The 16,076-nt window shown below is 41.9% G+C and overlaps 1 protein-coding gene across 4 annotated transcripts in view; it reads right to left on the bottom strand.

Moving 5' to 3' along the window:
• Nucleotides 1–7,671: 7,671 nt before the first annotated feature.
• The window catches only part of LOC116858039 (integrin alpha-M-like), a 49,187-nt gene continuing 40,782 nt past the window's right edge, over nucleotides 7,672–16,076 (bottom strand). For 2 of the 4 annotated variants that reach the window (XM_032842576.1, XM_032842577.1), the window contains 14 exons: nucleotides 15,126–15,280; nucleotides 14,898–15,029; nucleotides 14,641–14,714; nucleotides 14,274–14,415; nucleotides 14,056–14,178; nucleotides 12,069–12,148; nucleotides 11,718–11,801; nucleotides 11,311–11,386; nucleotides 10,670–10,777; nucleotides 10,344–10,427; nucleotides 10,077–10,190; nucleotides 9,889–9,990; nucleotides 9,321–9,431; nucleotides 8,559–8,891 (listed from right to left, as the gene is read on the bottom strand). In XM_032842576.1, the coding sequence (XP_032698467.1) occupies nucleotides 8,820–8,891; nucleotides 9,321–9,431; nucleotides 9,889–9,990; nucleotides 10,077–10,190; nucleotides 10,344–10,427; nucleotides 10,670–10,777; nucleotides 11,311–11,386; nucleotides 11,718–11,801; nucleotides 12,069–12,148; nucleotides 14,056–14,178; nucleotides 14,274–14,415; nucleotides 14,641–14,714; nucleotides 14,898–15,029; nucleotides 15,126–15,280 (1,457 nt within the window). In that variant the 3' untranslated portion in view covers nucleotides 8,559–8,819. Of the gene's footprint in view, nucleotides 7,778–7,804; nucleotides 8,493–8,558; nucleotides 8,892–9,320; nucleotides 9,432–9,888; nucleotides 9,991–10,076; nucleotides 10,191–10,343; nucleotides 10,428–10,669; nucleotides 10,778–11,310; nucleotides 11,387–11,717; nucleotides 11,802–12,068; nucleotides 12,149–14,055; nucleotides 14,179–14,273; nucleotides 14,416–14,640; nucleotides 14,715–14,897; nucleotides 15,030–15,125; nucleotides 15,281–16,076 lie in introns of those variants that run through there. The other 2 variants (XM_032842575.1, XM_032842574.1) reach the window with 2 other exon arrangements.

A 16,076-nucleotide genomic window follows, 5' to 3' on the forward strand; every position in this document is an offset into this window, starting at 1 on the left:
CATCCAGTGCTCCATGCAATATGTGTCCTCCATAATATCCTTCCACCAGGTTCATCTAATGTCCCACCGCCCTCCCGTCCAAAAACCTCAGATTGATTTTCAGAATCCAAAGTCTCTCATGGTTAGTCTCCCCCTCCAATTTCCCTCAAGTCCCTTCTCCTCTCCAGCTCCCTGTGTCCTCCATGTTATTCCTTACGCTCCACAAATAACCGAAGCCATATGATAATTAACTCTCTGCTTGACTTACTTCACTCAGCATAATCTCTTCCAATCCTGTCCATGTTGATACAAAAGTTGGGTATTCATCCTTTCTGATTGAAGCATAATACTCCATAGTATAAATGGACCACATCTTCCTTATCCATTCGTCTGTTGAAGGGCATCTTGGTTCTTTCCACAGATTGGTGACCATGGCCATTGCTGCTATGAACATTGGGGTACAGATGGCCCTTCTTTTCACTCCATCTCTATCTTTGGGGTAAATACCCAGTAGTGCAATTGCAGGGTCATAGGGAAGCTCTATATTTAATTTCTTGAGGAATCTCCACACTGTTCTCCAAAGAGGCTGCGCCAACTTGCATTCCCACCAACAGCGTAAGAGGGTTCCCCTTTCTCCACATCCCCTCCAACACATGTTGTTTCCTGTCCTGCTAATTTTGGCCATTCTAACTGGTGTAAGGTGATATCTCAATGTGGTTTTAATTTGAATCTCCCTGATGGCTAGTAATGATGAACATTTTTTCATGTGTCTGATAGCAATTTGTATGTCTTCATTGGAGAAGTGTCTGCTCATATCTTCTGCCCATTTTTTGATATGATTGTCTGTTTTGTGTCTGTTTAGTTTGAGGAGTTCTTTATAGATCCTGGATATCAACCTTTTGTCTGTCCTGTCATTTGCAAATATCTTCTCCCATTCCATGGGTTGTCTCTTTGTTTTGTGGACTGTTTCCTATGCCGTGCAGAAGCTTTTGATCTTGTGAAATTCCAAAATTTCATTTTTGGTTTTGTTTCCTTTGCCTTTGGAGACATATCTTGAAAGAAGTTGCTGTGGCCAATGTCGAAGAGGTTGCTGCCTATGTTGTCCTCTGATGGATTCCTGTCTCACACTGAGGTCTTTTGTCCATTTCGAGTTTGTCTTTGTTTATGATGTAAGAGAATGGTCGAGTTTCATTTTTCTACACATAGCTGTCCAATTTTCCCAACAATTTCTATTGAAAAGACTGTCTTTTTTCCACTGGATATTTTTTCCTGCTTTGTCAAAGATTATTTGAATATAGAATTGAGGATCCATATCTGGGCTCTGTACTCTGTTCCACTGGTCTATGTGTCTGTTTTTATGCCAGTATCATGCTGTCTTGGTGATCACAGCTTGTAGTAAAGCTTGAAATCAGACAACGTGATGCCACCAGTTTTGTTTTTCTTTTTCAACATTTCCTTAGCAATTTGGGGTCTCTTCTGGATCCATGCAAATTTTAGGATTGTTTGCTCCAGCTCTTTGAAAAATCCAGTGGAATTCTGATTGGGATAACATTGAAAGTATAGATTGCTCTAGGCAGTATAGACATTTTAACAATGTTTATTTTTCCGATCCATGAACATGGAATGCTTTTCCATCTTTTCGTGTCTTCTTCAATTTCTCTCATGAGTGTTCTGCAATTCCTGTATTCCTCATTCAGAAGGATCGAGGGTACAGATCCTTTACCTCTTTCGTTAGGTTTATTCCCAGGTATTTTATGGTTATTGGTGTTATAGTAAATGGAATTGATTCTCTAATTTCCCTTTGTCTGTTTTCATTGCTAGTGTATAAGAAAGCAACTGATTTCTGTGCATTGATTTTGTATGCTGCCACATTACTGAATTGCTGTAGGAGTTCTAGTGGTGTGGGAGTGGAGTTTTTTGGGTTTTCCATATAAAGTATGATGTCATCTGTACAGAAAGTTTGACTTCTTCTTTGTTAATTTGAATACCTTTTATTTCTTTTTGTTGTCTGATTGCTGTTGCTAGGACTTCTAGTACTACTTTGAGCAACAATGGTGAGAGTGGGCATCCTTGTCATGTTCCTGATCTCAAAGGGAAGACTGTCAGATTTTCCCCATTGAGGATAATATTTGCTCTGGGTTTTTCATAGGTGTATTTTATGAAGTTGAGGAGTGTTCCCTCTATCCCTGTACTTTGAATGGTTTTAATCAGGAACGGATGCTGTATCTTGTCAAATGCTTATTCTGCAGTAATTGAGAGGACGATGTGGTTCTTCTCTCTTCTCGTATTGATTTGTTTCATCACATTGATTGATTTGCAAATGTTGAACCACCCTTGCATCCCAGGGATAAATCCCACCTGGTCATGGTGGATAATCTTTTTAATGTACTGTTGGATCCTATTAGCTAGGATCTTGTTGAGAATCTTGGCATCCATATTCATTGGGTATATTGGTCTGAAATTCTCCTTTTTGATGGGATCTTTGCCTGATCTGGGGATCGGGATAATGCTGGTTTCATAAAAAGAGACTGGAAGTTTTCCTTCTGCTTCAATTTTTTGAAACAGCTTCAGGAGAATAGGTATTGTTTCTTCTTTGAAAGTTTGGTAGAATTCTCCAGGGAATCTGCCAGGTCCTGGGCTCTTGTTTTTGGGGAGATTTTTAATCACTGCTTCAATCTTGTTACTAGATATTGGTCTATTCAGGTTATCAGTTTCTTCCTGATTCAGTTTTGGAAGTTTATAGGTTTCTAGGAGCATCCATTTCATCTAGGTTGCTTAACTTATTGGCATGTAACTGTTGATAATAATTTCTGATGATTGTTTCTATTTCCTTATTGTTAGTCGTGATCTCTCTCTTTGCATTCATAATTCTATTAATTTGGGTCTTCTTTCTTTCCTTTTGGATTAGTTTGGCCAATGGTTTATAGATCTTATTGTTTCTTTCAAAAAACCAGCTTCTAGTTTCATTGATGGGTTCTACTGTATCTCTAGTTTCTATCTCATTGATCTCTGCTCTAATCTTGATTATTTCCCTTCTTGAGTTTGGGGTTGGCTAAATTTGTTGTTGATTCTCCTGTTCTTCAAGGCGTAAAGAGAGCTGGTGTATTCTGGATTTTTCCTTTTTTTTTTTTTTTTTTTTTTTTGAGGGAGGTTTGGATGGCTATGTATTTCCCCCTTAGGACTACCTTTGCCATATCCCATAGGTTTTGGAGCAAAGTGTCTTCATTCTCATTGGTTTCAATGAATTGTTTAAGTTCTTCTTTGATTGCCTGGTTGACCCAAACATTCTTAAGCAAGGTGGTCTTTAGCTTCCAGTTGTTTGAATTCCTCCCAAACTTTTTCTTGTGGTTGAGCTCCAGTTTCAAAGCATTGTGATCTGAGACTATGCAAGGAATAATCTCAGTCTTTTGGTATCGGTTGAGCCCTGATTTGTGACCCAGTATGTGGTCTATTCTGGAGAAAGTTCCATCTGCACTCTAGAAGAATGAGTATTCTGTTGTTTTAGGGTGGAATGTTCTGTATATGTCTGTGAGGTCCATTTGGTCCAATGGGTCATTCAATGCTCTTGTTTCTTTATTGATTTTCTGCTTCGATGATCTATTTCTGAGAGAGGCGTGTTAAGATCTCCTACTATTAATGTATTCATATCAATATGACTCTTTATCTTGATTAACAGTTGTCTTATGTAATTGGCTGCTCCCATATTGGGGGCATAAATATTTACAATTGTTAGATCTTCTTGGTGGAGAGACTCTTTAAGTATGATGTAATGTCCTTCTGTATCTCTGACTACAGTCTTCAGTTTAAAATCTAATTTATCTGATATGAGAATTGCTACCACAGCCTTCTTTTGAGGCCCATTGGCATGAAAGATGCTTCTCCATCCCTTCACTTCCAGTCTGGATGTATCCTTAGGTTCAAAAGGTTCACATACTCTTTTAAACCTTGCTGGTCTTAGAAGCTCTTTATCTCTCCATCCATTTTGAATGTCAACCTTGCTAGATAAAGTATTCTTGGCTGCATGTTCTTTTTCTTTAGTGCCCTTAATACATCTTGCCAGCCCTTTCTGGCTTGCCAGGTTTCTGTGGACAGGTCTGATGTTATTCTGATGGGCCTTCCTCTGTACATAAGGAATATCTTCCTCCTAGATGCTTTCAAGAGCTCCTGTCTAAAATTGTGATTCATCATTTTCACAACCAGATGTCTCTCAAGGTCTTTCTAGATTCTATGATCTTGGGGGGAGACCTTTCCGACTGTAGGACACGAACGCTGGCTCCAGTCTCCAGACTGGGAAAATTTTCATGGCGAGTTTGTTCATCTATATCTTCTAGTCTTCTTTCTTTCTCCTCCCCCCTTAGGAATTCCTATAATTCTGACTTTGGAAAGTTTCATAGCATCATTTATTTCCCTAATTCTGTTTTCATAGCTTCTAAACTGTTCCATTTCTCCTTCTGATCCTTTTTCTCTATCAGTTTGTCCTCTAGATCACTAATTCTATCTTTTGCCTCAGTTACCCTAGCTGCTAGAGAATTTAGATTAGATAGGAACTCATTGATAGCATTGTTAACATCATCCCTGGTGGCTTTCACTTCTGCCCTAATCAATTCCGTTTTGTCATTAATGGCTTTCTTCAACCTAGCCATTTCCTGGATAATTCTTAGCCTGGATTCCCTTTCTGACATACTGTTTATGTCCATATCCAATAGCTCTGATGGAGAGGGCCCAGTATCTGAATTTTTCCTCTTCTGGGAATTCTTCCTCCTAGTCATTTTGGTGAGAGATGGCTGAGGGGATGTGTAGCTGAATGTATCAACCATGATCCAGGCAAGGTGCACCCTGAAACACTTTTGAGCAATCAGGAGTCCCCACCAAAAAGAGAGAAAAAAGAGAGAGAGATATAGGGGAAAAAAAGAGAAAGAGAGAGAAGACCCAGCCCAAATGGGTCCCAAAGGTAAGATTTATAAAGTATACAAACAAGAACAGACAAACAAAAAGACCGACAAAAGTAAATGACAAGGGGAAAAAAAGAACCAGCCAAAATGAACCCCAAGTATATGATTTATATACTAGCAGAACAAAAACAAATACACAGAAACACTGACATAAGAAAAAAGATGGGAGGGTGGGTATAAATGCTCAGTGTGAGCCAGGAAGGTTATTTTGATTCTTCTTGGGTATATCTTTTTTGTTGTTGTTGTTAGAGAAGAGTTTAATTTTTTTTTCTTTTTTTTTAATCATTTTTAAATTTATTTTTAGCATAACAGTATTCATTGTTTTTGTACCACACCCAGTGCTCCTGGGTATATCTTGATATCTTTGTTAAAGGACTCAACTTTCCTGAGATAAAGGGGGATTCAAACTGGTTTACATAGAGAAGTAGTATTAACTGGGAAAAGATGATTACCTTGAAGCTTATATCTATATAAATATTTTAAAAAATAGAAAATCAAAAGAAAAACACAGGTATATATATCCAAAAATGTTCAAGTTAAAAGGTGATTATGGAATTTGTTGTTCTGAACCTCTCATCGTCATGGTAAATAGGTTAAAAAAATTATTAAAAAATTAAAAAGAATGAGAATAGTGGGAACAAATTAAAAATAAAAGTTGTATCTATGAAGTATACAGGCTTTAGGGCAATAACAGGAGCTTAATATCTTCTTTTCCCCTGAGAAGGGTTTTACAGTTTTATGCGGACCCTGTGGTAGTTGTCCTCTTGGTTTTTTTTTTTGTTTGTTTTTGTTTTGTTTAGTTTTGTTTTTGGCTGGCTTTCTGGGGGAGGGGCCTGCCACGTGGTTTTTCAAGCAGTCTTGCTGGAGTTGAGTCCTGCCCCCTATCAAGGGGCTGGGCTCTGAGGAAACCGGTTTTTCAGGCTTTTGTTCTCTGGAGGTTATTTTTGTTTGTCTTGTTTTGTTTGTTTTTCTTTTTCCTCCCTTGGTGGCTTTTGGTGATTCTTTGGAGGTTTAGACAAAAGCAAACTGCAGTTTGCTGAGACCTCTGTATCACAGAGAAGCCTGAGTCTGTTCCCCTCTGGGTGCTCCAGAGCACATAAATTCTCCCTCTGCCACCTCCCACCAGCAGAGCACAACCCCAGCCAAGTCTCAGGGGTCACGGGAGCTCCTGCTTCTACCCTGGTGCTACCAAAACCACAAGAAGTACTAACTAGTCCAGAGAGCTGGCTTCCAGTGGCTGCCTCTGCCATGGCTGTCTGGGCAGGTCCAGACCACTGGAGAGGTCCCAACCAGAGACAGCACACTGAGATTTTCATGCTGGCCCAGGCTGGGAGTGTTCAGACTCTCACTGGTCCTAGAGAACACCGACTAACGCCTGCACAGACCTCTCTCAGGGGAGGATGTGGAGTGTGACTCGGACCCCAGTCGCGCAGTGTGAATGCAGAGTGCAAAAAGCTGTGGTTCTAGAGAACACCAGCTGGCATCCACACCAGACTCTCTCATGTGCGCTGCCACCCAGATGCTCTCATGGGCACCAGCAGCTCAGGGACCAAGGCCTGGTTTCTTTGCCGCACTCTCTCTGGCACAGCACCAGCGGTGGCCATCCTGGATCTGTGAGCTTAAGCCACATCCCTAACTGCCTGATTCCACCAATTTCCCCTTAAGATCTTTTGTTCTTTTTGAATGCTTTTAACCAGACTCCAAGTTAATGCTGGTCCCCAATCACAGGGCACTCTTGTATTGGGTATTACTTTCCAATGGGTCGCTTCTGGTGCCTCCCTCCCCCTTTTGTTTATCTTCCAATATCAGTCCGATGTTCCCACTCTGCTTTATTTGTCCACTGGAGTCTTCTGCCCCCATAGAGATCCAGAAGTATATAATTCTAATCTCAAGCTGATTTCATGAGTGATCAGAGTTCTTTGGTAGAAAATCAGCTCACTTTAGGGGACCAGTTGAAACAGTGCCTCCTACTTCTCTGCCATCTTGCCCCCTCTCTCCTTATGATTTTTTTTTTAAGATTTTATTTATTTATTTAAATGAATGAGAGAGACAACAAGTAGGCTGAGAGACAGGCAGAGAGAGAGGGGGAAGCAGGCTCCCCGCTGAGCAGAGAGCCCCATGCAGGGCTCGATCCCAGGACCCTGAGATCATGACCTGAGCCGAAGTCAGAGGCTTAACCCACTGAGCCACCCAGGTGCCCCTATCCTTATGATTTTCTTAATAACATTTTCTTTTCTCGAGTTTTATTGTAAGAATACATAATACAGACAATATGCAAATTAGGTGTTTGTTTATGTTATCAGTAAGGCTTAGTAATTAGGTTCTTGGGGAGTCAAATACATGGATTTACAATGGCATGAGGGATCAGTGCCCCTAATCCCAGCATTGTTTGAGGGCCAACCATAGACATACTCCAGTTCCTTCTGTCTTCAAGTAGGACAATGCTGAGGTTTGCATTCTACTGTCTCCCAGAACTCCCAGTGAGGTTACTCTCCAGGGATACACAGTGGTGTCTCTTAAAAATACTTTCCTTCCCAGCTCACATCCCTCCGCTATTTCTTGGGGACACTCTTAAATAAACTTCTTTCACTCAAATTCTTTTTTTTTTAATTTCATTCTTTTTTTTTTACATTTTTAAATTTCTTTTCAGTGTAACAGTATTTGTTGTTTTTGCACCACACCCAGTGCTCCATGCAATACATGCCCTCTCCAATACCCACCACCTGGTTCCCCCAACCTCCCACCCCCCGCCCCTTCAAAACCCTCAGGTTGTTTTTCAGTGTCACTCAAATTCTTATCTTGGGTTTACTTCTGGGAGAACTCAAACTTCTGAGAACATAACTTATAAATTATACATATGCAAAAATAACATATTCAATTTATTAATTCATCATTGTTTTTATTTGCTAGAGGTTGGGAATATCAAAAGGAAACCAGTTAAATACATTATGACCCACCCACACAAAGGGACACTATGCAGCTGTATAAAAGAATGAAAAAATGCTTTATGTATCGATATAAAACATCTGAGCTATATTAATGAATAAAGCAAGATGCAGAACAGTATAAGTAACATGTTATAATTTGTGTAAAAAGCTTGTATTTGTGTATGTGTTTGCATATGCCTAGAATCTTTGTGAAGGAGACCCCAAAATACACACAACCTTGACAGCCCCTTAGGAGGGACCTGAATGGCTGTGGGGACCAGAATGAAGGGACTTCACCACAAATGCTTGCACATCTTTTGATTTTTGTAACTGATGGGTTTATCTATCCAAAAAATAAAAATAACATTAAAATAGTAAGTAAATGCATAGATAAAGGGAGGTGCACCACTGCTCCTTGGACCTTATATAGCTCAAGTGTGGAATGGGTGGACAGGCTCCTGGTGGCTGACCAGATCCTGACTCCACCATGATTCTTCCAGTGTGGTCTCCACCCAACTGCACAGGCTCCCGCAGGTCTATGTCCTTGCCCATGAAAGGAGGTCTCTCTTCCTTTAGCAGGATCAGAATCTGTTGCATTTCCCTTTATGTTCACCCACAGAAGCTGCCATCACTTCTGTCAGGAGGAAGGTCCAATGGCACCTTCACCCACACATAAGGAATTTGAAGCAATTCCCTTCTCCCTGAGAGGTTGTATTGAAAGCATTCATCCCCTTCCAAGAGACATATGAGTCATGCATACAACTCAGGCATATGCTTGTACATACACTTGAACAAACATATACACACATGAATGGAAGTCCAAGCTGTTCTTTCCTGAATGAGTTGCTACCACCCCACTCCCCTAATACATGAATCTGTCCAACAGCCTGAGGACCTGCACTGTAGGTCTAACCAATGTCTTACTTCCTGCAGGAGAGGCCACTCGAGGGGGAAGGAGCTGCTACTGGGGCTGGGCAGCACTGGGACCAGCTTCACTCATCATGTCCTTGTACTGCCGTTTGAAGAAGCCGAGCTGCAGAGGCAGAGACAAAGGAGTAAGGACCAGCAAAGCCAGGGAAGTGGTGAAGGCCATGCAAACCAGGAGGGGAGACAGAGAGATCAGGAGGCACAAAGAAAAATGTGGCAGACTCTAAAGAGACCTGTGGGGAATGGGGCAGGGAAAGAGAGGCATTAATGTTAGAGACAGGAAAGATAAAAAAGAAATAAAATACAGAAGGAGAAAGGAAAATTAATACCTATATAGTGGTAATTCTATACCAGGGACCATTCTAAGTGTACTACATATATTGGGTTAATATCCAATTACCTTCACAAAATGGTATTGACACTCTCATTTTATAGCTGAAGAAACAGACTCTGACTTGCAGGGAGTCAAAGCCAGTAATGAGCTGCTGAGTAAGAAGCAGTGAGGGAATGGGGAGCAGACAGGAAAAGGGGATACCTTGTACAGTCCAGCAGTGATGAGGGCCAGAAGCACGAACCCCCCCACTGAACTGCCCACTATAAGTGGTAAAGGGTTGTGCACTTCAGTTGGCTCCACTTTGGTTTCTGTCTGTGGCAGAGGGAGAGAGGGGTGATGATGAACTTCAGATTTCTAGGGGTTCCCCCGTCAGAACTTGTGCACTCCCTGAACCCAATGACTAGCCCCTCCCTGTAGCCTCACTCCTCCTTTTTTTAAAAAAGACTTTATTTCTTTATTTGACAGAGAGAGATATATATCACAAGTAAACAGTGCAGCAGGCAGAGGGTGAGGGAGAAGGAAGCAGGTTCCCTGCCAAGCAGAGAGCCCAATGTGGGGCTCTATCCCAGGACCCTGAGATCATGACCTGAGCTGAAGGCAGAGGCTTTAACCCACTGAACCACCCAGGTGCCCCCTCACTCCTCCTCCTTCCCCTCCTCCTCCTTCTCCTCCTCCTCCCTTGTCTCACTCTATCGCTTTACCTAGAGATTGCCACAAGCCCAGCCTCCCCTCCTCCCTCCAATAGTCCCTCTGGGTCAGAGAAAAATACCTGGGCCCTCAGAAATGCCTCCTGTCCTGGAAGCATGGCAAACTTCGAATCATTAAACAAGACCTCTGCTGTGCTTACAACCTGAAGATAGTTTGTTGAAGTCTATGGGAGAGAGAGGATGGGAGTTCGACCTGTGGGCCCCCTGAAGTATCATGTCTGTGCCCAGCTGAGCCTTGGCCCTCACATACCTTGATATACCAGTCAAATGAGAGGTTGCCTTGGAGGGTGATATTGACTTTTTCCTGAATGCCAAAGGTCAGGATGTCACACTGGATTCTCTGGCAGACAGCGATGGAACAGTTCTGGTGAGGGAGCAGAGGGCAGGAATGACTAAGCTGGATACAGAAAATATCCATGCACCCAGTCCACACTGTTGGCAGATCGTACTCAGCACTAATAAAGGAACAGTGCTGAGTCTGCACGTGTCCCTAAAGCTGGGTTAGGTTTATTCTTACCACAACTGGAGTCTTCTTAAGCTCCACCAGGAAATCAGAGAGACGGGGTTCCCACTCCTTGCTGTGGCAAGTGCTGGAAAGGTTCTAAGGAAAGAGAGACACTGTGAGAAGGGCAGAAAATGAGGGCTTATGGGTCCACCATCAAGGAGACTGAAATGGCCAAGGTCCAGGAGAGGGTCAAAATGGCTCCAAAATCCAACAACAACAACAACAACAACAACAACAAAAAACAAAAAAAAAAAAAAAAAACACACACAGAGATTTTAGGAAAGACCAGGGCCATGGTGGTAGGAGTTGGGTCACTCCTCAAGCCCGGCTAGACTTACCTTGGAGAAGGTGACTTGGGGGTTGTCCCACACAGTGACCTGGTTCAGTGTGGTAGGCACCCAGAAGACCACGCTGATGGGGAGGCTCCTTTGCCCCAAATTGTTGAACTGCACAGTGGGAGGAGGGCGGTGGATATCAGCGCTCAGTCCTTTCTGCTCCCACCAGCAACCAGAGTCAGCCTCCCCACTCATGACAGCCCAGTACACCTAATAAGGCCTCATAATCCCAAGCAGCCTGCCTCTTAATGCTTTCTGGGAGTCAGAAGAGGGTAGGGGTTAAACACACATTTGAAAGCCACTACTAAGTAGTGGCTCTTCCACTACTAGTGGAGAGACCATGGCTATGTTCTGTTAACCTCTCTGAGCCTCATTTGTTCCATCTACAAACTGGAGATAATGACAGTCCCTCCTTCAAAGAATCATTGTAATGATAAAATGAGTTAAGTGTGTGTGTGTGTGTGCGTGCGCACGCGTGCGTGCGCACATGCACACACAGTCCTGGGTGTGTACAGAATGAAAGTGAGCCTGCAACAGAGCCCAGCACATAGTAAGCATCTGATGCATGTCTCCCATCATTATTTCCCATTATCACATTCCCATCACATTGATTTCCCTCCCTGGCCTCTTTCTCAGCTACCCACCTCATACTTATGCTCTATAATGTGGCTGGTCTTCTCTGCAGCTATGAAGTTGAGATATTTAGTGGAGACCTCATGGCTGATGGGAGAAAGAAGAAAGTAAAGGAGGTATCAGGACTTCAAATGTGTCCTGAGAGGACGTCTTGGGCTAAGTGTCTTAGGGAATAAACAGACACAAGGGTAATTCTGCCCTGAGAGGGTGCCAGTAGGATGGTGTATAGGGGACCATATGTGTCAGACACACAGAATGTGCTAGTTTGGGCCATGCACACACATGCACACACACATGCACAAATACACACCCATGCACACATATGCTAGACACACACACACCCAAACACACACAAATACACAATGGGCCATGTTTGGCCCAGTGGTAAAGGCAGGGCTAAAGCCCTAGAAGCCAGCACCTGGTGACTACCACGAAGACAGTGTATTTCACAGGCAGCTCCAGCTGGAATTCAGTTTTGTTGGTCCTAGTCGTGTTGTTCTCACTGAAGGGAAACAGAGAGCTTTCTTGTATATCTTTTCCACTAAATTATAATCTCTGTAAGGGCAGGAACCATGGATGTCTTATCCATGCTGTCACACCAGCAGCACTGAGTACAATGCCTGGTACATGGTGGATGCTCAGTTGGTATTTACTGAATGAATGAATGAATGAATGAATAAGCTGAAGGGAGAACCAGTGGGGAGAGGGCTGTGGTCCACACTGGGGAGGGGTTTGGGACCTCAAAGTGGGGAAGCTGAGCACAGCACACCTGGTCACATTGGCCTTGAGGAGTAGTCTGTTTCCAAAGGAAGCATCAGATTCCACACCAAATGTGATAGTAAAAGTGACCTGGAGTTAGAGAAAAGAGAGACAGTGAAAAGAATAGAAGAAACAACCCAAATGTCTATCAACTAAAGAATGAATAAATAAAATGTGGTGCATCACCCAGGAATTGCACTACTGGGTATTTACCCTAAAGATACAAATGTAGTGATCCGAAGGGACACGTGCACCCGAATGTTTATACCAGCAATGTACACAATAGCCAAACAATGGAAAGAACCTAGATGTCTATCAACAGATGAATGGATAAAAAAGATATGGATATATATATATTGATATATATATCTCCATATTTATCCACTCATATATATCTCCATATATATATATCTAGATATATATATATTCCAGAAAGATTTCATTTTTTGATGGCTGCATAGTATTCATATATATGTATCTATACATATATGAATATGTATATTTACATATATAAATATAGCATTCATATATGTATCTGTATATGTATACATACATATGTATATACATGTGTATACATATTTTATTTCTTTTCAGTGTTCCAGAGAGATTTCATTTTTTGATGGCTGCATAGTATTCATATATGTATCTGTATATGTATATATACACATGTATATACAGGTATATACATATATACACATGTATACATATATACATGTATATTTTTAAAATTTTAAAAACTAAAGAAAAAAAAGAAAAACAAATCACTTGGGGAAAAAATGAAATCTTGCCATTTTCAATGACATGGATGGAACTAGAGGGCATTATGCTAAGCAAAATAAGTCAATCAGAGAAAGACAATCATCATATGATCTCTCTGATATGAGGAATTTGAAAGGCAGGGGTGAGGGTTCGTTGGGGGAAGGTAGGGAAAAGTGAAACAAGATGGGACCAGGAAGGGAGAAAACCTCAAAGATTCTTAATCTCAGGAAACAAACTGAGGGCTGCTGGCAGCAGGGAGGGATAGGGTAGCTGGGTGATGGACACTGGGGAGGGTATGTGCTATGGTGACTGCTGTGAATTGTGTAAGACTGCTGATTCACAGACCTGTACCCCTGAAACAAATAATACATTACATGTTAATTTTAAAAATGTGGTGCATCCATCCATATACACTATGGAGTATTATACCTCCATCAGAAAGGATGAATACCCAACTTTTGTAGCAACATGGACGGGACTGGAAGAGATTATGCTGAGTGAAATAAGTCAAGCAGACAGAGTCAATTATCATATAGTTTCACTTATTTGTGGAGCATAACAAATAACATGGAGGACATGGGGAGATGGAGAGGAGAAGGGAGTTGAGGGAAATTGGAAGGGGAGGTGAACCATGAGAGACTATGGACTCTGAAAAACAACCTGAGGGTTTTGAAGGGGCGGGGGGTGGGAGGTTGGGGGAGCCAGTTGGTGGGTATTATGGAGGGCACGGATTGCATGGAGCACTAGGTGTGGTACATAAACAATGAATTCTGTTACGCTGAAAAGAAAATTTTAAAAATGTGGTGCATCCATATATCAGACTGCTATCCAGCAGTAAAAAGAAATGAAGTATTGATACATGCTGCAAACATGGATGATCCTTGAAAACATGGCCACATACTGTATAAACCCATTTACACAAAATGTCCAGAATAGGTGAATCTAGACACAGAAAACAAATTACTGGCTGCCTAGAACTTGGAGAAATGACAGGACTGGAGCTGATGGCTAAGGAGAGCAGGGTATTTTCTTGAGGTAAAAAAAATTCTAAAATTGATCATGACGATGAATGTATTAACTCTGTGAACACACTAAAAGCCATTGAACTGTGTGCTTGAAATGGGTGAATTCAATTATATCTCAATAAAACTATCTTTCAAAAAAAAAGAGTCAAAAAGAGAGAGAGAAGAATTCAGGAGAAAACAAAAGAGAAAAAGAGAGGAGGACAGTAGCCTGACCTCTGAGGAGTTTGGGAAGATGGGGTGGTTTATGCTGCAGCTGCTGTTCTTCAAGCCCTCAGGCCCATTGGTGGAGTCATCAGACTCACAAATCAGGCGCCAACGTCGCCATGAGAGCTGCTTCTGGAAGGCAAAGGAGACAGAGGTAGTGATGTCAAGCACCCACTGTAGAGACAGGGAAAATAAAGTCAAACAGAGCCTGAGAAGGATTTGGTTACCTGGGCCACTGACACCCTCCGATAGGACAAGCCAGGCGGGTAGAAGATGGTGACCTGAGTTCTGTAGGAGTCCTCACCCTGGTTTCTCACAGTCAGTGTCACGTTGAAGTCTCGGAGACCACCCACCACCAGGGTGTCCAGGCTGTGGGAATAATAAGCCAGGCCATGAGATGCTGAGGGCTTCCATGTGGCAAGTCTGCCCTGGTGGAGGCACAGATGCTTAGAGAGAGAAGACAGTGGATGGGGCAGCCACACAAACAACTCTGAAGCAGCTGCTCTGTGCCAGGCTCCCTTACAGGCCTGGAGAAGAACAAAGCACCAGGTTGTGGTGCAGATTTGCAGGTAGCAGTGAGGAAAAGAAACTCACCCCATAAAAGTGAAGGTGATGCTGAGGTCATCATGGCAGATGCCGTCACTGCCACAATTCTGCTCAAAGGGAAACTACCAAAAAAAAAAGAGAGAGAGAAAGAGAATATGATGAAAGGAAAGAATGAAATGATGTGAAATGAAACAATAAAACAAATTATTAAAATAAAATTACGTGAAATGAAATAAAATGTGCTTCAGTGATCTTGGCCTCTGGTCCCTTCCGTGTCCCTGCAGGACCACAAGTTGAGGACTCACCAAAGCTGTGAAGTGTCTCTGAGCATCCACAGCCAGCAATGGCTGGAGGTTCTTGAATGAGGGCAAAGGCTTCCCCACCAGAGAGAAGTTGAAGTGCAGGATGATGGGGGTCACTGAGTCCTGTACACAATACTGAGAGATAACAGGGGTTTAAGGGTCTGCCTTCCTCAGCTTCCCAAGCCCACCCCATGCTTGAAAGACCCAGAAGTGTGGCCATCTCTTGCTCACCACTAACAGTAGCTTTAGGGTTTCACATTCTTGATTCAGCATCAAGATCCTTGTCTGTCTGCGTGTGCTGTTCTTTGTCTCATCAAAGACAACTCGGGGATGTGGGAGACTTGGGTCCAGAGCCAGGTCGTATGTAACGATGCTCTGGATCTCTCCTGAGGGGGATAGGGCAGCATGGTGGTGAGGAGGCCAGCTTTGGAGTCAAACAAGCATGAGTTTGAGGTTCAGATCTATTACTCTCCAACCATATAACTTTTGGCATGTTATATGACCTCTTTGAATCTCCATTCCTTATTTTTAATTTGAGAATAATAATTGTACCTTCTTCATGGTGAAAATTAAATGAAATAGTGTCCATAAAGCATTTAGCACAATGCCTGCTACATAGCAAGTGCTCAATAAATGGCAGTTATTCTGTTACATACTAAAATATTAAGTATATTCTCCTGGAAACTCTCAACTTTTTTCTTTTCTTTGGTTTTCAGAAGTTTGTGCTTTGATATGGTACAATATATAATGTCTTATACATTGGAATAATATACTATGGTATGGTTTCCTTTATATTTATCCTTCTTTGATTTGGCAGAGAATCTTGATGTCTTTCATCAGTTTTAGAAAACGTGTTACCACTATTTTGTTGCTTCTTTCTTATTCTCTCTCTTTCTTCTATTTGGAATTCCAATTATGTATTTATTAAATTTTTCACTGTGTTCCATATGTCTTGTGATTTTTCTCTGTATTTTTCATCCTTTTTTCTCTCCATGTGTTAATTGAAATATTTTCAATTGATTTATTTTCCAGTTCACCAATTCTCTGTTCTGCTTCTAATCTATTAAATGTATTTATTGAGCTCTTAATTTCAGTCTCTCTATTTTTCAGTGCTAGATTTCCATTTTAATCTATTTTATGAATTCCAGGTCTTTTCTAAACTTCACCACTTCCTCTTTTTTC

Source organism: Lontra canadensis, unplaced genomic scaffold (assembly GCF_010015895.1).
Source record: "Lontra canadensis isolate GAN:19392208 unplaced genomic scaffold, GSC_riverotter_1.0 scaffold132, whole genome shotgun sequence".
Classification (NCBI taxonomy): Eukaryota; Metazoa; Chordata; class Mammalia; order Carnivora; family Mustelidae; genus Lontra; species Lontra canadensis.